This window comes from Rhinolophus sinicus, chromosome 4, assembly GCF_057876585.1.
Source record: "Rhinolophus sinicus isolate RSI-liver-muscle chromosome 4, RSI-T2T, whole genome shotgun sequence".
NCBI classification, from domain to species: Eukaryota; Metazoa; Chordata; class Mammalia; order Chiroptera; family Rhinolophidae; genus Rhinolophus; species Rhinolophus sinicus.
The window spans coordinates 41,987,633-42,013,245 of NC_142504.1; the positions used below are offsets into that span (position 1 = coordinate 41,987,633).

At 34.4% G+C, this 25,613-nt stretch overlaps 1 protein-coding gene across 7 annotated transcripts in view; it reads left to right on the plus strand.

The window, feature by feature from the left end:
• Window positions 1-25,613, plus strand: part of CACNA2D1 (calcium voltage-gated channel auxiliary subunit alpha2delta 1) — a 462,827-nt gene that overhangs the window by 96,060 nt on the left and 341,154 nt on the right. For all 7 annotated transcript variants that reach the window (XM_019746896.3, XM_019746894.3, XM_019746897.3 and 4 more), the window contains exons 2-3: window positions 1,138-1,219; window positions 17,582-17,698. In XM_019746896.3, coding sequence (XP_019602455.1) covers window positions 1,138-1,219; window positions 17,582-17,698 — 199 coding nt within the window. The remainder of the gene's footprint in view (window positions 1-1,137; window positions 1,220-17,581; window positions 17,699-25,613) is intronic.

Consider the following 25,613-nt stretch of genomic DNA (forward strand, 5'->3'; position numbering starts at 1 on the left):
ATCTCCAATTCAAATAAATCATCTATCCTTTTACCAGTGCTTTCTTATATTTGCATGGGCAGAAAAGACTACACACTTTTTATAACAGGATGAATCAATTAAGTACATAAAAGGATGGTAAGTTAAATATATTGATTTAACTGGGGAAAATTGTGTAGTAGTTAGTAATGTCTCTGATGCCTAGAAAAGATAAGATAGGCCGTTGATTTAGGTTTTTCTAAAATGTCCAAACATCCATAGCTTGTTTTTAAGATATCCATTGCATTAATGTGAAGTATATAGCTAAAAAGATTTAAACTTAAATCCTTCAATCATAATTGTAATGCTCAAAATCATTCCTTTAAAACTTAAGCTTTGATGCAGTAATTCCAAATCTGAGTTTAGCTATGGAAATGGAATACCTTAAGCTTTATGCACTACGATATTTGTTGAAGTGTAAATTTTAATGGTTAAAAGGTGATGATATCCTAAATATTTTTTTTAAAAGGATAGTCAAGTATGTTGTCGAATGTACAGGAAATGGAATATTGAGTGGCCATTAAAATGTTTATAAGATACATGTAATGGCATGGGAGTATTTATCATATGACCTCAGGAAAAAAATATATAAATTTTACATAATATGCTTTCAACTATGTGAAATAATTTTAAAAGACTAAATGTAAATACATTACCCAGGTTATCCCTGGGTAATGAAATTAAGAGACATTTAAAAATATTTCTCATATTTTCTTGAATTTAAAAATAAATATTCTACGCTTAGCACACCCTTAGTGTTATATTCAGAAGACTTGTAAGGGAAAGAATAAAGTTCAGTTTAGAATATTCTTTTTACTAACTAATTTTAAATGGAATTTTCATAAAAAATAAGCAAATGTTTAGACTTATATTGGACAAGCCATCCATGTCATTTTTCTCTTTTTGTTTTGTGGTATTTCAACACTTTAAGAGGTTTTATACTAGTGTTTCATTGGCTGTGTAATTTGAGCGGAATGGTAGGGTGCACATAATGAGAGCTAAGAAGGAGAAGAAAGATTTAAAGGCAGTTTAATGAATTATCTGCAGCATGGATACAAAATGGCTATGGCCTTAATTTGCCAGAGATGTGATAGAATATTATCTTTTTAATTTCTGCAGTATCAAGTCATGGGTGGATAAGATGCAAGAAGACCTTGTGACACTGGCGAAAACAGCAAGTGGCGTCAATCAGCTTGTTGATGTGAGTAGAACCCAAATAAACTTGTTAATCTTTTTTTCCCTTTCATTTCAATGTCGTTCTGTCTTCTAAGAAGCCATGTTTGTATTATAAATGGGATATGATTTCTCATGTGGATCTGGTAGTGAAATTCTGAAAGAGACCCTTGTATTGCTAGTTATTATGAAAAAGAAACACCATCCTTAACAATTAATAAAGCTGTCTCACCACACTTTATAGTTTGCACAAAGCCCTCACTTATATGAGTCCAAGTGATACATAGACACCCCTAAAATTTAAATTGGAACGTCACATTTCCGTTCTTCAGACTATGTTTTATAATCTCTCACATAGTGGTGACTTCAAGTACTATAATGGATTCTTTTGAATATGCTCAGTGGGAACACGTCTCCATCCTTTGAGAGTAGATTTTAGTTTTAAAAAGAGTTGAAAAGTGATTACAGCCATGTCTGGAGACTAGAGTGAGTCATTCAGATATATAATAAAGATTTTGGTGCAAGAAAGGGAGTCACTGTAAAATATGGTTTTTCTTATGATTTATGAAATGACTATGAAAGTCCATTTTAAATGATTTTTGAAAATGATAGCAATATATAAATATTTATATAGCATCTTAAATAGATTATTTTACTTGAGTAAAAACATCTGCATGATAGTTGCTGTAAGATTAATTAAAAATTAAATGTCATTTCTTTAGAGTCTAACTTCTTCCATTTCAATGTAAGTAATATATCAATTTGTAAGTACTTTTGTCTTGCATTCTTAGTAATGTGATGAGGCCTTTTATTTTCCGTAAATGTGATGGGTCAACGAGATGAAATGGCATAAAAGTGACTTAATGTGTGGTATATGAATATTTATATGTGAAGATTTCTCTCTGGGAGAAACTAGAATTCATGGTCACTTTATACATTAATATAAATTCATAAGGAAATCTGATTAAGCAAATACTTAAAAAAGTTATTCCAGAAACCCTTTTTAAAAACTTGTAAGTTTCAATCTAAGAGTATGTTAAGTAAACTTAAACACAGTGGGATGAGGAATACATTTGGAAATGAAGGGTGTTCCTTGTGAATAATAATGATCAAATTTAATTCTAGTCAACACAGAATATGTCCCAGGCACTGTGCAGCCTTCAAAGGTTTGTCAGAGACACAGTTCCTCTTCTCAGAGAACTGACACTCTGCTAATCAAAAATATCCATTATTATGGGGTACAAAATTCCTGAAAGATCCCTTAAGCTGATACTTGTGATCTACCATGATTTATTGTGGGAAAATTAGTAAGAATATGAAAGTTTGTAAGATAATGTGAGCTTCTATGAAAGTGATGGAATTTGTGGAATGAGAAAAAAAGAAATGACAATGGATAAATTCTGGTTAGAAGTTATATTACTCTCTTTATTGACAATTTGAGATTAAAAATAAACTGCTCCTGGGAGCTCTCTGTCACTCCTTCATTGTTTCTTCAGCCTCAAAAACCACTTTTTTGGCCGACCCAGTTTCTACTATTGGTGTAAATATGTGAACCCCTTTTCGCTGAATCTGCTTTTTGCAGTGAACCATTAAGTACAAAAAGTCTGACCTAATTTCGACTATGTTGTATGATGTATAGATTACTAAGAAGAGTGTAAATATTGCTAAATGAGTAAATGGCGTTGTCTGAATTAGGATAACAAAATAGAATGGACAGGATGAAAGAAAATCCCTATCATGGTTTTTTTTTTTTTTTTTTGGTTTATGAGACAAATACTTAATTACAGTGACAGATAAAGATGCTGCATATTAAAAGAATTATATATTATGTAACAAAGAAGGGAGAGAGAACAGAATTTATTATTGGAAAAATAATTTAAGTGTTAGGGAACATGAAGAGTGTCATTTTACAGAGATAAATGATCCATCCTTTTGCTAGAGACAAGATTCATGGTGGAGGCCAAGTGATACCATTCTTTTTGGCCATGGGAACTAACAGCAGAGGCTGACTGAAGGATGCCAGAGTTGAGAGTGAACTTTGAGCTGAGATTGGGGGTGTTAGATACATGGCAAGGACCAAAAGTTGAATAAATGGAAGAATTTAGCAGGTTCATTGATTGAAATTCAATATTGTGGGAATGATGATTCTTCCAAAATTATTTAATGTAATTGTTTTTACTGGCTTCACAAAATAGAACTAGCATTTTACATGAAGAGTTTAGAAGCAGCTGTAATGAGGCAACATAGCTAAAATAAGACCTCTTTGCAATTGAACGAAAATTGCTTTATGGCATCATAAGTTATTAGCTGAAGGAAGGTTGATAAATATTATTTGATGAATTCAATACTTTATAAATGAGATATTTTTCCCAGGTTACCTGCCTAACTTTTCTTCTTACTTTCTTTTTTAAATTAAAGTTTATTGGGGTGACGATGGTTAGTAAATTTGCATAGGTTTCAAGTGTACAATTCTGTAATACATCATGTATATATCCCATTGTGCATTCACCCAGAGTCAGTTCTCTTTGCATCACCATGTATTTGATTTTGTTTACCCTCATCTACCACCCCATTCCCCCCTTACCTTCTGGTCAGCACTAAACTATTTTCTATGTCTATGTGTTTTTGTTTCTTTGTTTTTTGTCTTGTCCCTTTGTTGCTTTCAGTTTATATCCCACATATCATTGAAATCATATAGTTCTTGGCTTTTTCTTTCTGACTTATTTTGCATAGCATAATAAACTCAAGATCCATGTTGTCGCAAATGGCACTGTTTCATCTTTTCTTGTAGCAGAATAGTGTTCCATTGTGTATATATACCACATCGTCTTTATCCAATCATCTATCTATGGATACTTTGATTGTTTCCATGTCTTGGCCACTGTAAATAAAGCTGCACATATATCTTTACGGATAGATATTTTCAGATTTTTTGGCTAGATACCCAGGAGAGGAATTGCTAGGTGATATGGTAATTCTATTCTTAATTTTTTGAGGTACCTCCACTCTGCCTTCTATAGCGGCTGCACCAATCTGCAGTCCCACCAACAGTGTATGAGGGTTCCTTTTTCTCCACAGCCTCTCCAACACTTGTTATTATTTGTCTGGGTGATGATAGCCATTCTAACTGGGGTGAGGTGATATCTCATTGTGATTTTTTATTTGCGTTTCTCTGATGATTAGTGATGTTGAGCATCTTTTCATATGTCTATTGGCTATTTCTAGGTCCTCTTTGGATAAATGTCTGTTTAGATCCTGTGCCCATTTTTTAATTGGATTGTTTGCTTTTTGTTGTTGAGTTAAATGTGTTCCTTATATATGTTGGATATTAGCCCCTTATTGGAGGCACTGTTTGTAAATATCTTCTCTCCTTCAGTTGGTTGCCTCTTTATTTTGTTGATGGTTTCTTTTGCTATGCAGAAGCTTTTTAGTTTGATGTAGTCCCATTTATTTATTTTAGCTTTTACTTCCCTTGCCTTTGAGATCAAATTCATAAAATCCTCTTTGAACCCAAGGTCTATAAGTTAATTATTTATGTTTTCTTCTATGCAGTTTATTGTTTCCGATCTTATTTTAGGTCTCTGATCTATTTTGAGATAATTTTGGTACATGGTGATGGATGGAAGTCTCATTTCATTCTTTTGCATGTGGTTTTCCAATTCTTCCAGCTCCATTTTTTGAAGAGGGTATCTTTTCTCCATTTGTATGTTTTTGGCTCCTTTGTTGAAAATTATCTGTCCATATTTATGTGTGTTTATTTTTGGTTTTTCAGTTCTCTACCATTGGCCTGTGTGTCTGTTTTTCTGCCAATAGCATGCTGTTTTGATTATTGTTGCTCTGTATCACCACTGCTTTTCAACATAGTGTTGGAAGTCCTAGCCAAAGCAATCAGGCAAGAGAAAGAAATAAAAGGCATCCAATTTGGGAGTGAAGAAGTTAAATAGTCACATTTTTCAGATGACATGATGCTGTATATAGAAAACCCTAAAGACTCCACCAAAAGGCTGTTAGAAACAATAAATGAATACAGTAAAGGTGCCGGCTACAAAATCAACATACAAAAATCCATTGCGTTCCTATATACTAACAATAAAATCTCAGAAGAAGAAATAAAAAACAAAAACAAAAAACAATTCCTTTTGCAATTGCAACAAAAGGAATAAAATACCTAGGAATAAACTTAACTTCTGTTAAAAATCAAGCGTGAATAGGCTTAAGCAGTACTATTATCCTCATGCATTTGCATTTTAAAATATGTCCTAATGAATTATTACATTATCTAAACATTTATTGGGAGATACCATGCCCATTAATTGCATGTGCTCAACCACAAAGTAGAAGAAATAAATGAGGGAAGAAAAAAAAAAAAATTAGTGGAAAGAGATAATGTGTTCAAATTTTTCTTAGTGAATTTAATATATTGAACCTTTTAAATATAACTGAAGGACTTCATTTGTTTTTCATTAGTTCCAGCACTGTAGTAAGCCCTTTACATGCATTATCTTATTACTTCTCAGGACAACCTTGTGAAGTGAACATCATATTTAATATGCATGGATCAATTACAAGGTTAAGTTTTCGTTCTATGCTACACAACTACTGAATTCGATGTCACTCCAAAATTAAAAAGAATAATCTTGTTATGCTTTAGAATATTTGTTAATATTTTACCCTTTTATATTGCTACTAGTATTTTGAGAAGTTAAGCAGATCCCTGATTAGGTACCAGGTTAACATATCTGGTTATGCTACTGCTCTTTTTATAAAATAGATAAATTAGAAGAAGCTAATACTTTGCTACCAGTTATCCACTCCTGAATATTTCTATTTGAATTTCCTTTTAAAAGGAAAACATAGAAGGAAATTGTAAAATGTAAATTTATATGTAGAGTTTAAAACCTTCCATTATTGTTAGTGTGCACAGAAATGGTTTTGTGTGTGTATCTATTGAAAGAATCGCTAAAAAATGTACAGGAATTTGCTTTTCTTGATTCTGTCTTTATGGTATTCCACCTGAAGAAAATACTTATTTTCTTCCAATTGATAACTTTATAGTCTGACCAAGATATTTCTTCTCATTGAGTTATTGAGATTCGTGACATAATTGATATAAAATATGTATCAATCTCTAATCAGAATTCAGCAATTTTCATTCTTTTGTATTATTTGGGATACAGGCTGACCCAGTGTAGCAAAGAGATAAGACAACCATGTCTTTTTCTCTCGTGTCAGAGTCTAGAGGTGAGCAGTTTAGGGTCAGCTTGTTGACTCTTCTATCCTCAGCATGTGACTTCCATTCCTAGCCCATAGTGATTCTTCCAGTTGCCATTATTTCCCAGCCATCATGGGCAGGGAAAGAGACTAGAGACACAGATACCCAGTTACATTAAGGGTAAGATACTTTGCTAACATTCCAGTTACTTTAAGGTTAAGACATTTTGCTTGCATTTCAGTGGTTGAAGCTTATTCACATGGCCATATTTAACCAGAAGGGAGTTAGAAAAATGGTCTTTAGCTGAGTAGCCGTATGCCAACTCCATCAGAGTGGAAGGAGGAGAACAGAGTGGAGGACAACTAACAGTTTTCTACTGATATGTATTATTTGAATACTTTCCTTGTAAGAGCTATATCTAAAAATGTATAAAAGATATATTAACATAAAATAGTAGCTGTGTTTATATATTTTAAACATTATAGATCAAGACAAAATAGAGAAAAGATCCCCTGACTTTGAAGCATATATGCATTTGAAACAATCTGAATTGTAGAATATTTTAAAAGACAGTTTATTTTAAACACACACACACACACACACACACACACACACACACACACACACACACACATTCCTTTAGTTACCATGCTGGCAAATGGAGAGGCTAATCATCATATATTAATAGATAATTTTTAAAATTTACAGTGTTCTTAATATTCCTGAAAACAATATTTTTAAGTTCATGAACATTGGCCAGCAATCATTTTTTTCATTTAATTTGTTGGTAAAGTATTTCTTGATAAAGATGTACTAATTTTTGACCAATGTCGAAATTATCAGATAATGGTGGTTCCTGAAAAAGTTTTCTGAAAATAAATTGATGAATAGGAACTACTGTTTGTCTTTCTATAAAATAGATATCAGAGCCTACAAAGAGTTATTATATTAAAAGAAAACAAAACTGTGACTATGTCAGAAGTCCTCAGTTGCCACATTTGATTGACCCTGCCCTGGGGACAGCAAACCACAACAATATAAGCAAATTATTGTCATCGGGAAGGTTTGTTGCCTCCTTTGTGAACTATTTTCTTCACTCCTCCCCCTTTCTATTTAGGAATCCAAGGCTTTCTCGTAGCCTCCTCTTTATTACAAAAGAAGGGATTGTTAATTATCATTTACACTTTGTTCTTTAAATCTTCAGTAACTTTTTGATCTCTGAGCGTTAACATATTTGGTATTAGGAAGCAGATGTGAAGGCTATATTTTGAAAGAGGTAGAATTTCTCTTCATTTCAAATACTGCGTAGGTATCTCTCTGTCTCTCTGTCTCTCTGTCTCTCTCTGTCTCTCTGTCTCTCTGTCTCTCTCTCTGTCTCTCTCTCTCTCTCTCTCTCTCTCTCTCTCTCTCTCTCTCGTCAGGGGAGAAGTGTGGGCAGGGGCTCTGCAGAACCTGGACTGAGGTGAGCGATGTGATGTGGCAATGGCACACAGTGTAAGGAGGCAGATGTGAGGGTCACAAACCTGCATAACCCTCAGGGAGTGAGTGGCTCCTGAAATTTCTTGCCATAGGTGTCACTGGCCTCACCCTAGGCTTAGCCGAGGGGCCCAGGGACAGTTCAGGCCTGACTTGCTCTGTATCTTCTGTTCTCCGTGGCTGGGGGCATAGAATTTTGCAACCTTTGGACATCACACTGATCCCAGGCTTCCTGGCTACCTTTTCTACCGTGCTCCTTTCCCCTCCAAGGTATAATATCTGGTCTTTCCTACAGCTTTTCTGGATGCTTTGTGAGTCTCCCAGGCTCATCTTGTACCTATCTAAGGTACAGTGGGTATTCCTGTAGTGTTAACAGTATATTCATTTTGAAATCGTCACCTATATTATGCAACATTGCTCCATAGCTCCCTGCTCTTTCAATTCCAACATTTTGTTGTGTCTTCTGATAATGAATGATGTTAGGGGAATCCAAACTTTTTGATAACTGAGATTCGTGTATCTCTCTAGTTGTCAGGGAGAGCTGAAATGCCACCTTCTTGTTACTGGCTTTCCCCGAAAATAAGACCTAGCCGGACAATCAGCTTTAATGTGTCTTTTGGAGCAAAAATCAGTGTAAGACCCGGTCTTATTTTACTATAAACTAGGTATAATATAATATGATATGATATGATATGATATGATATGGTATGATATAATGTAATATAATATAATATCGGGTCATATTAATTTTTGCTCCAAAAGACGCATTAGAATTGATTGTCCTGCGAGGTCTTATTTTCGGGGAAACATCGTATAAGACTTTCTCCTTGAATGGAAATTTTGTCTGGAAGTGTGTGAATTCATTTTTGTTTTTTTAACCTGGGTGTTCACTTTTGAAGGTAAAATCATTGTACAATGGCATCATCATAGAATTTCCTGGCTTTAACTCACCGTTGTGATTTCATAAGTTAAGTATTGTTAAAATCAGTACCTTCGTATTTCAATGTGCTCTCAAAGATGTAAATATGAAACGTGTCTAAATATTGTGCATTCAGTTCTCTTAAGTTAGTATTTACATAAGGGGTTAGAGTGAAGAATTTCATTAGTAACTCATGGGGTTTGCAGACTGATGCTTTTTGTTTGACACTGTGGTCACGTCATCTTATGTAAATAGAATATTCATTTTCGAGGTGGTAGAGAGTTTAATATATTAATTTATTTGCAAAAGAAGATACTTTAAAGCAGAACATAATTAATCATTGGTGATTCTGACTGGGGAATCAGAAAGAAGCAGAGGCAACAACAAATGTGGGGATTTTTTTCTCCTCTCGGGAATGCTACTAAGTAGCTTGAAGATAGTAGATTTCCCTTTACATGCTTGTCAAATGAAATAGATAGAAACACTCTCCCTTCCTCAGAAATGTGTAGGGGTGAAAGGGCATATAAAATGAAATGTGGAAACAGTAATAGATGCTGTGAAAAAGTTAAATGCTTATTACTCTTTAAAATGTAACTTTATATTTATATTACTTTATAAAAGTAATATAATTATTTTTAAAAGTAATATAACTACTTTACACAAGTGATATGATTACTTTTAAAATACAGCTTATTTACTTCACATTTTGGGTTTGTTCAGAAATTCCTTACTACACCTTCAATGAGGAAATGTTGTCACTAAGTCCGTTACCATAATTCTATAGGTAACTTGAGATGATCATTATTTTAGGGAAATAAAGCACATTTCCCCCCCGAGGTAGAGAAAAATCAATTTTGACTGCAGAATGTACTACCGATAGAGAGTATGGACTCCATTTACCTACCACTAGAGATTTTAGAGAAGCGGTTTTTCTTTTTTTTTAAACAGTGGTTAATTACATTCATTTTCAAAAATATAGGGTAAAATAAACTCTAAGGGATTTCTAATCTTATGGTGACTTTCATTGTTTTATTAACATGTTTTTATGTGAAATACTATTGGTTCACAAACATTAATAGTGAAAGACTTAAATTTCTTTTTTTTTTACCTTACCAATCTGTTCCGTTATCAATCAATAATTGACAGTTTCTTAAATTATGCTGGTATTTGAGGGATACATTGTTATTGTTTCTCTAAGTAGCAATCTAATGGCTTGGTAATATTAATTACAGAGAGAGTGACAGAGTGGCTGTGCTCTCTCCTTGTCTATGAGTTGCACAAGGGACAGGGGAGCTGAAAACTCATGGAAATGATGTAGCCAAATGTTAGCTGCTTCCGGAAAATGAAGATGAACGGCATAAAAGACCCTTATTTGCTACTGTACACTCTCAGTATGCAATGCATAGCTTTTTTTTTTTTTCCCCCCTGAAAATGTCTTTAATGTCTTTATATAGTGAGCAGTGGTTCTCAGCCAGGGGCAGTTTTGTCCCCCAGGAGACATTTGTCAATGCTTGGAAACCTTTATGATTGTCCCAACTGGGGGTGGGGGGGGAGGTGTGAATGCTACTGGCATTTAGTGTATAGAAGTAAAAAATGCTGCTAAACACCCTGCAATGCACAGGACATCGCCCCACAACAAAGAATGGCCTGGTAAAAATGTCATTATTGCTGAGGTTGAAAAACTGCTCTGGGAGGACTGAAGAATTTGAGGCAAGAATATATGAGTATGTATGAAATTCTTTAAATGAATGTAAACTGGTAAAATTGTATGTCAGCCTTGATAGGTAGCAGTTTTTCTTTAGAAAAGCCATTTGCTACTAAAATAGGGCAAATTAAGCTGTGCTGCTTTTTAAAATTCTTTTGTTGTGTAGTGAAATAAATTGAGGTCATTTGGGGTTAGGGACAAACAAGCAGCTCATTCAGCTTTTGGTTAATTATTTTTTAATTTAGTTTTAATGGAATCTAGTATGATCTCTCTCACTTTTAATTGCACATGAATTTTCTGGTCAAAATACATATACAATTCATATGTATTTCCAGATATACAAAGGGAAAGAGGTGACATTATGTTATCTATGGAATTTAAAAAAGTAGTTAGCTTCTTATACCTATATTAACATTTTTCTTGTTTTAATTCTAAGTATTCTTAAAGAAAAACTTACAATTTACCTTATGTGTGAAATATCTCCAGCCTTAAAACTGAAGAATTCTCGCTATGGTTCTTTTTCATGTTTACTTTAATCTTTAATCTGTTAGTTTAGTTTCTCTATTCCAAGAATGATGTCTGGTATTTCACTTGCATTTCTGGTTAAATATAATCACCTGTTCCTATGTGTAGTATGGGGAAAGTGAACAGGTATGTTTACATGTTTATGGTTTTCACTTGTTCTCTTCCTTCTTACATCCTGACTATATTGTTCAAAAGTGTCACCATCAAATTCTTGTTAACAGGAACTAAGGCAAGTAGCTGTATATGTTGTGGAAGATTCATCAATTCTGACTTCATTACTCCTAAATATTCTTCCTAAAGTTAATGTCCCATTTGAAATGTGATACTATCCCAGCTAAGAAGGTATATCATATCAAATAGAAAGAAGGACTAGGGAAAGTATTATCGAATTATTGAGTTAAATGTTAGAATGCCAGTTTGATGTAGTTATCATCAGAAAAGTATGCAGTATAAATTTGAGAACATGACAAATTTTATATGTGTATGTATGTATATAATTGAATGTGAGTATGTATATATTTGAATGGTGCTTATGATAAACTATGTTATATTTTGTTGTATAACATAGTTTATATTTTGAATATGTTGTATTTTAAATTCTTTCTATGTACTAACTGCTGTAATAGGCACTAGAAGTCCTGACGAGGTATTATCAGTCTATAATAGCTTGGAGTTGACTACATAATTAGGTGCAAACTGATCCTCTGAATTTTATAGCTATCCATAATAATATACCTATTACCCTTTCAGTCTTTATTTTCAATAATTTCTTGTATTACACACATTCTAATTATTTCCCTCCCTTGTTTATGTAGATTTACTCCAAAGTGTGGTCATAATCCCATCTTTTGACTATCATAGCCCACGTGATTTTACCTTCCTCTGAATTCTGATAGCACAATTTTCTGTACTTTATTGGAACACTAATAATGTTCATATAGATAATTACCTTGTTTTGATATTTAATTATTGTTTAGGTGTTGTATTTATCTTCCATTATATAACTGCATACCACCTTACATAGCCTGTTATATTTTTAGGTTCAAGATAAATATTGATTTTCAAATACACGGAAGAACTTATTGTATGTCAATAGCCCCATTCCCAGGAAAGTCGGATGCAGTAACCAGTCTCAGTGTCCATTACCTAACTCATGCCACCAATATTTATCGAGTGCCTGCTCCATGTACTGGGATGTCCCCTTGGACAACACAGGCAAAAATCTCTGTTCTCTTGAAATTTTCTACTCACGCTGTTATCTTTCTGGTTTTCTCTTGCATAGTCACATCCTCCTCTTCCACTTTTAAGGACCCTTGAGATTATATTGGACTCACCAAGGCAAGCCAGGGTACTCTCTTTAAGTTCAGCTGATTAGTAAAACCTAATTCCACCTGCAGACTTAACTCTCCTTTGCCATGTAGCAACATAGTCCCAGATTCTGGGGATAAGGAGGAGGAGATCTTTGGGAGACCATGGTTCTGCCTACCATAGCCATCAGTTCTATCAGTGTCTGAATGCTGTTTTTCTCCCACTAGTCTTTTCACTTCTGCTTCTACTTCGGCTCTCGATCCATCCAACTGGCATCCTATGGTGAGACAATCTGATTTATTCCCTGTACTATTGTTTATACAGATCTTCTGTACTTGGCCTCTTACAAGCCATTGATTCAGAAGTTAGCTGCTCCTGTGCCTGGTAGGTCCTGATGCAGTTAGTCAGGGGCCAAGGGCAAGGTCATGCATTAGAATATTGCTACCCATTTGTAAGGAAATTCCTTGGGCTCATTTCATCAGGGAACTTCAAAGAGGAAATGCCCCTCAGAAAGATGGCTGTGAGCATAGCAGAGATCTTGATGGCTTATCCAGCATAAGTTCCGTGGGAGGGAAGTAAATTTATAAGTACTGAGGAAATGAGTTATCCAATTTACATATTTAATCTTTAATATGCAGAAATTTGACTCTGTTTCTCTTGAGGGAACTTAATTTACTCATGTGGTGCCATTCTTTCTCCCAGGAGAGGAAAAATATTAGTCTTGCCATTTCAAGGTTAGTTTCTTTAAGGTCAAAAGAGACTTTTGTGGTCAATTATAAATTTAATAAATTTTAAGTTCAGACTCCCTTTCAGTATTCTCTAACATTCTTGACTTTGCTCTTTGGCATCTGAGTGCAAGAGAAAACTTACGTGACAGAAAACCTAGTGCATTTGCTCCCCTGTTCACTTGGCGTAGATACTGAATGTAATTGCTACTAAGAACTTGGACGGTCTCCTCAGCCTGCATAGGGACCGTCAGCTATGGGTGGTTTTCACCATCACCCTTGAGCTGCACCTCTGTTTTCCACTGTCTATCCCTCAGTCTTTGCATTGTTGGGGTCCCCTTGATCCTGCACTGAGGCAGTCTCCTAGCAAACAAACAGATCCCTAATTCTCAGTTACCTTTCTTGCTCATCCCAGGGGCTTTTCTATTTTCTCATATCCTGCTGAAGCCAAGGGAGATTCCTGGCAGAGTGGCATTGAAGACTCACTTTGCCTAACCATGCCATGTTACCATTTCACCTTGTGCTCTGGGAAAGGTTTGTTTCTCTATGATGTGAAATGAGACTCAAACTCCCTCCACACTGATATTCTAAAACCTGAATCCCTTGTTCTCATTAATTCAATGGTTAATTGAATGTAATTTTTTTCAGATTTCTTAATTAAAGTGAGTAAAGGAGATAATGTATGTGAAACACCTCAGAGTGGTACAGAGTAGCTGCTTGAAAGTGATTGTTAATTTAATCTTTTAGTTCATAGAAAACTTGGAAGCCTATCTAACTTTCAGGGAGCAAAGCATCTCTGGGGTATCTGTATTATTCCATGGCATAATACTAAGTATTATGGTTTCTGAAACATTTCTTTAGGTATGTTTATTAAGCAATTATATCAATGAGTGGTGGCACCTTTTGGATATTATGTTTGAAGCTATTTATTTTATTTTATTGGGGAAGGGGAACAGGACTTTCTTTATTGGGGAACAGTGTGTACTTCCAGGCCCTTTTTCCAAGTCAAGTTGTGTCGTTTCAATCTTAGTTGTGGAGGGTGCCGTTCAGCTTCAAGTTGTTGTCCTTTCAGTCTTAGTTGTGGAGGGCACAGCTCAGATCCAGGTCCAGTTGCCGTTTTACAGTCGCAGGGGGCACAGCCCACCATCCCTTGTGGGAGTCTAACTGGCAACCTTTGTGGTTGAGAGGATGCACTCCAACCAACTGATCCATCCAGGAGCTCAGCGGCAGCTCAGCTCAAGGTGCCGTGTTCAATCTTAGTTGCAGGGGGCGGAGCCCACCATCCCTTGTGGGACTCTAGGAGTTGAACCGGCAACCTGTGGTTGAGAGTCCACTGGCCAAAGTAGGAACCCAACTGGCAGCCTTTGGAGTTAGGAGCATGGAGCTCCAACCGCCTGAGCCACCAGGCTGGCCTGAAGCTATTTTTAAATGTATTATTCTGAAGACTATCTTGAAACTATGGACTTAATTAGAGCAAAGAGACTTAGAAAGAGGTTTTCAGTGAAAGAGGTAGGGAAACTATATTCTCTGTTGTCATCACCACAAAACTTCATCTGTCAATGTAATAGTGAAAGTTCATTGAAGCCAGTTAATTAAAATTGTAAGAAAAAAATGTACAGGTGACAAGTATTCTTTTGTTAGAACTTGTGTCAAAGATCGCAGGGAGAGGACTTGAACTACTGAAAAATTAAAGCGTATTCGTATATCAGTCACGAGGAAAAACATATCCTGTCTTGGATTCTCTTTATATGCTGCATTCTTTTTAGCAGAAGAAATGGAAGTCAGTGTTACGCAGCATGTGAGGAGCTGACATGTGATTTGAATACAGCTCTGTCTGGTGCCAAAAACTCATGTTATTTCCACCATGATATTTTTCTTTCAGAAAAGACATTGGATAAAATGCCAAAGCAGGTCATTTTTAAAGAAAAAAAAATACTAGGAAAAAGCAAAGATACTAAAGGCTCTATTTAAAATAGGCACATGTTAACATGCTGTATATTGTAGAAATGTGGTTTATTTTAGTGGTAGAAAATATTATAAATATATATATGCATTATGAAAATATATAATCTTAAAAATCCATGTGAAGCTGTCTACCCTGAAAATTGTTTAGTAAACATTTACCAGAAGACTTTTTGAGAGACTTCACAATACTTCATGTAACAACAAAAAATATTGTATTCTTTAAAACCAGAAGTAAGAGTTACTTCTTTTGGTGGGGCTGTACATGGTTTTTATTCATGTTTATTACCAAAAAAAAAAAAAAAATTCAAATGTGGTTTTATATGTAAAAAGGACAGCAGTATATTTACATTGGGGATCGAGAATTAAACTTCCTTGACTTAATTTATTTGAAGTTTATTTGAAACCTAGATCTTTTTTTCCCCCTAAACATTTAAAAATTACCCTAGAGACAGAATTTGAGGGAATATTTTATATACAGAGGGTGCAAAAAAAATGTATATACATTTTAAGAAAGGAAAAAACTGTATTAGAATTGTAATACTCATCCCAATAACAAAAGATGAATGCAAGTTGTGTGTACATTTTTTTGGCACCAGTATATTTGAGAAGATATGTATATACTTGAGCTAAATTGTTTCTTCTGATTTATAATCCTCTCATTCTTTAAAGCACTGGTAATGCGCCTGGCATATGTAGGTTGTGACTTAATAAATGACATTATCTGTAGTACATAATTCGAAGTACAAACTGTGCATCCTGAACTAATCTCCACCGAATCTCAATTATATTGTCGTCCCTATACCACAGGAAGGAGGTTAGACTTCATAAAGAAGCAAACAACATATTAATGGCTCAAAGCACAACTGCCTTTCACACCAATTAGCTATATTGGTTTTTCTGCAAAGGCCTAAATATCCTGGATCAATTAAAGTGATGTTGAGGTTTATCTGTTTGTACCCTGATCAATTAACCTATTCAGGAGAGCATGTTTCCTGGATGTCATTTTAGGCTGAAATGAAAGAGAGAGCCTTGGGTTGGAGTTCGTCATGGATAACCTGGATCTTTAAAATGGAGCTCAATAATCTGCCCCTCAGCAGAAAGCACAAGCAATCCAGTAATATGCAGGAATCCTGGATAAAACTAAATCTGGGGATTTTGTATGACTAAATTACTGTGCCTTAAATAGTTGGAATGAGAACCCACAAGGTCAAAATTCAGACAAGTATGGGAAAAACCTCATAGTTTGAATAAGTCACACAATTTCAGGAGTAAAAGTTTGATTTGAATCTTTTAACACTATTCATTTTTAATCACTTAAATAAAAATTATAACTTTATGTAAAACTAATGTGTGCTCTGTTATAAACAAATGTTAGCATATCTATCTGTGTCTATGTGAAACCGGTGTTCATCAGTAGCATCCGTGTTTCGCTGGGACCAGGCTGTAGAACCTGTTGTAGTAACAGAATGCTGGAATTGTGCCAGAAAAAGCAGGGTTGAACTGGTTTCTCTATGTGCCTGGGAAAAACGTGCCAGTCCCTGGCTTTCAAAGATGGTTTAGCCATGCATGTGCCATCCATCTGTTGGAGGCATAAGGGATTTCCTGCGCTACTCAGCCCTCCAGCCATAAACATGGTTGCTGGTCCCCACCCCTCAAGCACCCCCCCCCACCTCCTTTCTTTAATGCTTCCTCTCCTGCCAGGAGTGTACAGGCACAACAAATCAGGTGCATCTTATGCCACTCTAGGGAAATCCTTCCATAGGCACTGATATGAGCCAGAAATGCAGTCGAATTTTTTCTTTTGCTTACTTTCAGTATAGTTTGATTCAGTGACTTAAAAACAAAGCATTCAATTTGATAATAAAAATATTTACACTATTATGGTTTTAACCAAACTTTAATGTCGACCTTCACTCCTCTGTGAAATGAAGCTCCTTGTGTCACCCAGATGAACCATAGCAGGGGTTTCATATTGACTCATAGTCCTGCTAACCCTCTGTCCTTTCCTCCCTCCCTGACTCCCTCATTGCATAAGGTTTTGCAGCATACACATTGCAGTGAGGGAAACCAGTGGGAAGTCTGCCTCCATATATTGTTGCTTTCCCCTCCATCCTCCCTTTGTTCACTGCACACATCCTCCAGTTTGACCACCCATGTTTCAGTTCCCCTCCTGTTTTCTAGAATGACCTTCTTTTTTCTTTAAAATGCTGATGGCAGTTAATACCAGACTTGGAGGTTGGAGGTACAAATTCACGTCACAAAATTGCACATACAAGCCATCGTGCTACAAGATGTTTTACAGCCTGTTAACATGACATAACTATTTTGGCAAGCTAGTGGTCTTCTATTGATATATATATATATATATATATATATATATATATATATATATATATATATTTGGACGTACTTAAACTCTGAAAAGACCAAGGTGAACAAAGGGAAGGGTGGGGTTTTCTAATCAATTGTTTATGGCTTTAAATACCTTTTAATGTGAACTTATGAGTCAAATAAGCAGTTCTTGTGTTTATTAATGTTCTGTTCCTTTCATACAGATTTATGAGAAATACCAAGATTTGTATACTGTAGAACCAAATAATGCACGCCAGCTGGTGGAAATTGCAGCCAGGGATATTGAGAAACTTCTAAGCAACAGATCTAAAGCTCTGGTGGTGAGTTAAAATTGGATCTGCTCATTTTATTATTTTCCATTACTTGTTTATTATTTATTTTTCATGCTTTATTTGGAAGTTTCCTTGCGTATGCTCTTTTTGTCATAGAAACTGCGTTCATCTAACATGTTCATAAAAGATGAGATACCATGATTTCATTGTGAAGCCAATAATCAGTTAGCTTATTTTTAATTTTAAGTTTGTTGTTTATATTAGGTGATTTTACTAATACACAGAAATAGTATATTTCATTGGTATGTGCATCTTTTATATATATGTAAGTCATGATGCATAATAATAATGTTTATTTATCATACAACATAAAACCCACAAGTATTGCCGGTACCCTTAAAGCTGCCTGGTACTTTTCTGTCCCATCATCCTGCCTCCCTACCAGAGATGGCCGATACGCGAGATATCTGATTACTTACTTCTTTGCTTTATAAAATAATTGTACCTCACATATATGTTTTGCTAAACAAGATTCTTGTTAGTTTGCTTGTTTTCTAGCTTTATTCAAATCATATTATACTGTACATAGTTCTCAATGACTTGCTTTCTTCCATCAACATTATGTTTGTATGATCTATCTGAATGTTTGTACTTAGCTTTAATTCATTTTTATTCATAGTTAAATATTATTTTATGAGGCTATATATCAATTTTTTCATTTATTCTCTGTTGGTAAATGATTACTTGGATTGTTTCCAGATGGGTGCTACTTAGAACAGTGCTGCTAAGTTTTCTTGCACAGGTTTCGTGATACACATGTGCAAGAATATCTGTAGGGTCAATACATGACATTAGACTTACTAGACTGTAGGTCGGCTTTAAAAAAGTGTGACAATCGTTTTCCAAAATAGTTGTATCAATTTAGACCTCCACTAGCAATATGAGTCCCCATTGGTCCATTTCTGGCCAATAAGTGGCAATGTCAGAGTTCCTAAGAATAGGCATTCAAATGGGTATGAAATTGTACTGCTGCCTATTACTGATGAGGTAAGTATCTTGTTTTATATTCAGTCACCATTCTTGTGTTCTGTTCAGTGAACTATCTGTTCATATCTTTTGCATATTTTTATTTTTTGAATTGATTTTTAGGTTGTGTATTCTTGATGATAATTCATATACATTATATATGATACAAGTACCTTTTTCCAGTTTGTGATTTGTATTTTCATATCTTTATGGTGTATTTTGATAAAATAAGTTCTTAATTTTAATACAAAGTCAACTTAAAATATTATTAGTATTTTGGGGTGTGTGTTTTCTTTAAAAAAATCCTTCCCTCCCCTTATGTTATAAATGTGCTTTTTAGATTTTATTTTAAAAGTTTCTTTGTCTTTCAGATTTATTTAATATAACCAATCTCTGTCTATAATTTTAGGTGCAATCCAAATTAAAATTTTTTCTAACCATTTTTGCCAGGATCATTTATTAATAACTTGCCTGCCCCCATGAGCTCCAATGATCAAGCTAGATGTCTGGTAGGCCCGGTTCCTCACAATGTTCTTCTTCAGAAGGATCTTGAGTATTCTTGAACTTTCATATTTTTATCTAAATTTTAGACTCAGCATGTTATTATCCAAGGAAATCTTTACTGGGATTTTGATTGGTATTGAATAGACTCAGAATTGGAAAGAACTAATATTATGATATTTTGTCTTTCTATTTATAATCATGATATTCTTACCATTTAACCATTTTTTGTGCCCTTCATAAAGTTTTAAAATTTCTTCATAAAAGTTTTTATAATCTTTTGTTTGATAAAATACTAGAGCTTAAATTTCCCTCCTCTTATTCTGCAAATCTTAGCATTGTTGTCCTAGGACTACTCTGAATTTCCTCTTACTTATCACTCACAAGTCAGATTTTTAGCTTACTATAATACACACACACACACACACACACACACACACATACACACACACACACACAGAAGTATCCCTTGCTTTTTGGGGCACTCATAAATCTTTATGTTTCTTAAAATATCCTGGATCTATGTTGTAATGTAATGTAACATGCATCCTTTGGAATGTTTGGTATGCTACATTGCCAGAAGTTGAAACACTTAAGAGATATATAAATGAGAAATTTATGGTAAGATAAGCTTTCATGACTGGAAGGTTCAAAGCATTATCTTCTACTTAGGTATGTGAATATCATTTTTAGGTATTATTTATAGATGTAAAGTGTGTTTTCAATAAAAGTTAATCTGATAAAGATAAGTAAGTAATAGTCAATGATGGCTGAAAATGATTCCACTTGTACTGATTTTTATCAGCTTACATTTTTTTCTCCAGATATAGGAAGCCGGTAATTTGGATATCAGAGTCCCTTACGAAAGGTCATAGAATAAAATAGGATAAATTTTGCCTTAATTGGATTCAATGGGAGACTATTGAGACCTTTTCTTTTCTTTTTTTCCCCCCATCATTTGCAGTTGAAGCTCTAGACAGACACCTGGTACATTATTTGAATCCTGTGGTGGTTAAGTGCACAATGGCAGAATACAGAAAACACAATGACTAATTAAATGTAGAATTCGTTTGATTTTATGTCAGGGAGAAAGATTTATGTTTGTTTTCAAACTAAATTCTTTATTTCACGTTTTTGATTCCACAAAAAAAGAAGACAGATTATTTATGAGAATATTTTGGGGCTAATTGAAAAACAGGTGCTACATTGTACTGTAAATTAATGCACAATGGCTTTATTAATTTACCTCTTTTGTTGCAGGCTTGTACTCAGGGAGACTTCTGGGTAAAAGGAGCTTTAATTTACCTGGGTGGGATCCCAATGTTAATTCCATAAGTAAATATATTGGAAAAATCATGAATATATACATTTGAGGTAGATGATAAAATTTAATACTAGTTAGACCTCATTGACTGTTTACTAAATAGTATTATCCAACTATTTCTCACAATAATACTAAGTGCTAGATATCACTATTAGTATCATTTGTCAATGAGGAAACTGGATAGTTGAGGATTCCTTTGACATGCTTAAGGAAATGTATTTAATACACAATGCCAGTGCTTCTCAAAATTTAATGTGCATATATAGTTCACCCATGGCTCTTGTTAAAATGCAAATTTTTGTTCACTAGAATTGCCTGGAGGTACTACATTTCTAATAAGCTCCCAGGTGATGCTGATGCTCCTGGTACAAAGACTATACATACTTTGAGTAGCAAGAATGTGAGAGGATTCAAATTCAGCTTGTCTGACTTCAAGATCTGCATTCCTATCTATTACACAAATATATCCTTTGGCCTGAAGAAGTGTATAATCATAATGAGGAAGAAATTAGTGCTAGGTAGTATGCTGTGAATTACTGTTCATTCAGATTAAGAATTGGATGCTCCAGTAATAGAGTATTCTGTAAGGCTATGAATTTTTCAGTGAATTCTATATCAGTTAGCCATCTTCAAAAATAATTTAATGAAGTAAAGTATACATTACTGAAAAAATTATTTTTATTTGAATTAAAAAAAATTAAACCTTTATTTTTTAGTATTAATGTTATCAACATAAGATACCTTTGAAAATGTATTACAGATGTAAAAATCTATGAAAAAGAAGTAAATTAAACTGGTTGCTTTCTCATATAGCTACTAAAGAAATTACTCAAGAGTTTATATTGGATAATTCGGGTTTTTTTTTTTTTTTAAGAAAATACATGGGAGGTTTTTTTTTTTTAGTGGAATGATTGCAGTCTGTGATAAATTTTATTATGCATGCACATACACAAATTTTATGTATTTGAACATTAAACTTTCATTTCTCTTTTATAACCTGTTGATTAAAAACTAAATAACTTATTTTATTGCTTTATGCGTATTTTGCATTTATTTATATGTTTGACTTGAAACTATTTCAACCACTGTTTTCTTTTTTCAATTTTAGCATTTATTTTGACTTTTTATTCATGCTTATATTGTGCTACGGTGTTTTGATCTGTTCCGTCAACCGGTCTTAGAGCTGAAAGAGAAATCAATATAAAAAATATATTTTAGTTGATTTTGCCCTGAAACCATCTCTTTTATAGCAAAGCAGACTTTTGCACTTAAATCATCATTTTTTTGTTTTTTTGGTCTATATAAAAACATGTTGTGATTCCGATGATTGATTTGCACTAGGGTCTTACAGAAATCCTATGTAGTAGGCACATTAAATACCTACTAGTTCTTGTTTTATAAATGAGGAAAGTCAGAAAGGACCAAGGTTCTTGTCCAAGACTTGTACAGATAGCATGAGGTTGTGGTGGAATTTAATTTTAGGACATCATTGTACAAATCCAGCTTTTGCCCCTCTAAGTCCACAATGGTAATTTCAGCCATTTTATTTCCAAGACGTAACACCTAAATGACTATTTTCTGACTATTTTTCTTGCTGTACTATGTCTCAGAAACTGGCTCAATATGATAGTTATCCTACTAATGTTGTTTGATTATTATTAAGCAATCTCAAATTAAACAAAGTTTAGAAGCAAAAAGGAAACAATCATCTAACATTGTCATTAACATTTATTTCAGCCTGAACTGGCTGAAAAATCTACAAGTGTTAATGAACTAACTGTTCATGGGAGAAAGCTTTTCAACAAAACAATCCAACCTCCACTGGTGCCTCCTGAAAGATGGAGGTGAATGAAATAAGTAGTCTCATTGTTCACCATCCAGCACAGCTCAGGGGATCTGCTGAATTAATGAAGATCTCTAGACAATTTGCTCAAAGAAAATAGGATCAAGATTATAATAAACACATTTTTCTAGTGGTACTTTTTCAATTATGTTGTGTTCTGTTTCCCTCTGGCTGTCTTGGTCACTTTAATTAAAACTGCTCCAATCTATTATGAAGCTTTAAATACTGTAATGTGACTCAGCTCTTAATTCAACCTTGGTATTCAGTTATGATTAGCTAATGAAAGACAACAACAGGTATTTTCAAATAACTATTTAAATAGGATTGCATTTTTTTTTTCCTGGAAGGAGTAGATCATTGCTATTTAACCAAGTTGTTTCATATGTCTTTAGCTCTTAGACCAGAAGTTCTCTATCATTCATGTTTGTCATCAATGCCTACAGAGTTTGCTAAAAATTCAAATCCCTAGCATTTATCTCTAGAGACTTTAAAACAGAAATAAAGGAAAAAATATCAGAAAATATAGCCCAACGGAGTGATTAAAGCGATGGAGGAAGAAACGTGAAATTCTTCAGAGACTCAAAGAATTTAAAATTGATTGTGTTTGGATTTTAGGAACCATTGGTTTACTTTCGTAAGAACAGATTCATTAGACTATATTGGAATGGAATAAAGACTACAATGTGAAAGAGTGATCAGAAAGTAAGAAATTGGCAAGAAATTTGTTTGCATTTTCATGAAGTTTGGTTGGGTAGTGAAAGAGAACTATGGAGTACTCTTTAGTAATGAAAAGTGGCTCCTTGGGTACAAGTTTATAAACAAATCAAAGCAGAGGGGGTCTTATGGGATGGAGCTCATCTGGGACTTGATCCAATAGGGCATTCTTCCAGGGGCAAAACCAGTTCAGCAGAAAGAGCGTAGATACACACTGTCAGATGGGAACTGAGGCATGGGGTGTAAATGGCAGCCAGACGTATGGTATTGCAGTTGGGTGTTTTGAATATATCTAAAGACTTTTTTGTTTGTTTTTGAGAATGGAGGACACATAAGCATGGTTATAGACAGAACAGAAGGAATCTATGAAATATGAAAATAAAAAAAATTGAATGTTGAAGGATAATTGCAGAAAAAGTAGATATCAGAGTCATGCAATTTATCTTTGAAAAGATGGTGGTATCTTTAACTAGACAAAAGGGATATTAAATATGGATAAAGGTAATTGAATTTACAGGTACAGAAATTTTGAAAGTCACACTAGATGACTACTTTTCTCTTGATAAAGTAGAAGTTGATCTTATATGCAAAAAATGAAGGAGGGGCTATGGGAGTCTTGAGGATCATAATGAAAATTTGGGGAGAAAAGTAAGAAAAAGTGAATTGAGTATGCTACGGGTAAATGAAATGACTGATGAAAAAAAAAATCTAGCCTTTCTAACGTTGAGAAAATATCCTCATTTTCTAAGAGTGAGTGAGATGCTAAGCTACATATGAATTTGAAAGAGCTCTCTGAAAATTGTGTGTGTGTGTGTGTGTGTGTGTGTGTGTGTGTGTGTTTTGACCATTAGTCCAAAATCTTTCAAGTAGATACAAATTTATCCAGGTTGAAGAGAACAGAAGAAAAATTATTTCAGAAAATGTATGGAAAATTGTGCTATTTCTGTTTCTTCAGAAGAAAAGTGTGCATATCCTTCTCTTTAGTCTTCCTATAAATGTTTTTGAGCGGTTACTCAGATTGCTTATACCGAGGGTGCCAAAAGCATGTATACCGTTTTAAGAAAGGAGAAAACTGTATTCAAATTGTAATACTCAGTATATACTGATAACAAAAGATGAATACAAGTCATGTTTGACTTCTGTAATTACAAGAGATGCTCAAAGTGGTTACCATCAGCGTAATTATATAGTACAGTTTTTTTTTTTTCCTTTCTTAAAATGTGTATACATTTTTTTGGCATCCTCTGTATATTTCCCTTTGAGTCTGAGTGGTGACTAGGTAATCCACTATTTGTTTTGCCAAGTTGAAATTACTTTTATTTATTTGGCTTTGATACATGCTTCTGGATGCTAAAAATAAAGTGCTGAGGCTGGAGATGCCTGTCTGGTGGCTGAGCAATGAAAGGTGGCTCCTTGGGTACAAGCTTATACACAAATCAAAGCAGAGGTGGGTTTTAGGGGATGGAACTCATCTGGGACTTGATCCAATAGGGCATTCTGCCAGGGGCAAAGCCAGTTCAGCAGAAAGAGGGTAGATATACACTGTCAGATGGGAACTGAGGAACTGTAAATGGCAGCCAGATGTGTGGTATTGCAGTTGGGTGTTTTGAATATCTCCAAGCAATGCAGGACAGCACCCCAAGAGAGGAATAAGTCAGTGATGAGCATCCACCAAATCCAGAGAGTACCAGCACACACTTATAGCCAAGTAGGGCTTTCCATTACCAGCTTTCTCATACTGCCATTGCTGAAGTCATCACCTGTGAGTTGGTAAGGGTGGTCAAGGTGGGTTTCAGGAGGAAGAAAACTCAGAGAGAGGAACTAGAAGTTTATCACACAGCTTAAACTTAAGCTTCTGAAGTTTCTCAGCCTGGAGCAGTACCAAGCTAGTAATGCGGTTACAAATGAATTTTAAATTAAACTTAGACTTTTCATTTTAACCCAGATTAGATATTTTAATTAATTAGCTGAGACTGTTTTTAGATATAAGACTTGACCAAGTCTTATACAGAGTGAGAGATTTTGTCTCTAATTCTTGTTTTTAGATTATCTAGCCTTTAGATCTGTGTACCAGATTTCTGACATCTATGACATCTCAATAATCTTAGCCTATATATAGTCATTTGTCCAGTCCACTCAGATTTCTCTGTATAGGTGACATATAACTATTACAACTAAATAAGCCACCCTAATTATGCTTTTAATGGGGTCCCATGATACAAATTGGATGTAAGTCCCGTAAAGTCGCATCTTCCTCTACTTTGATTGCTGTAGCATCTCACACCTACCCACACCATAGTTTAGCACTAAATGAAGCACAGATATACATAACCTACAGAATGTCTTTCCAGTTAATGATTTCACAGTAGAATGCCTCTTAGTTTTTGAAATCCAACTTTTCACAGAATAGACAGATCTCTCAATAAGATATTTTTGTTTCTTGCTTTGTATTTTTGCTGATGCTATTTGCATTTTTAACCTCCAAAGTCAGTATTTTTTTAACTATGTGATATCTGGGAGGAGCCTTGATTTACATTCCAAATACAATTAGTAGA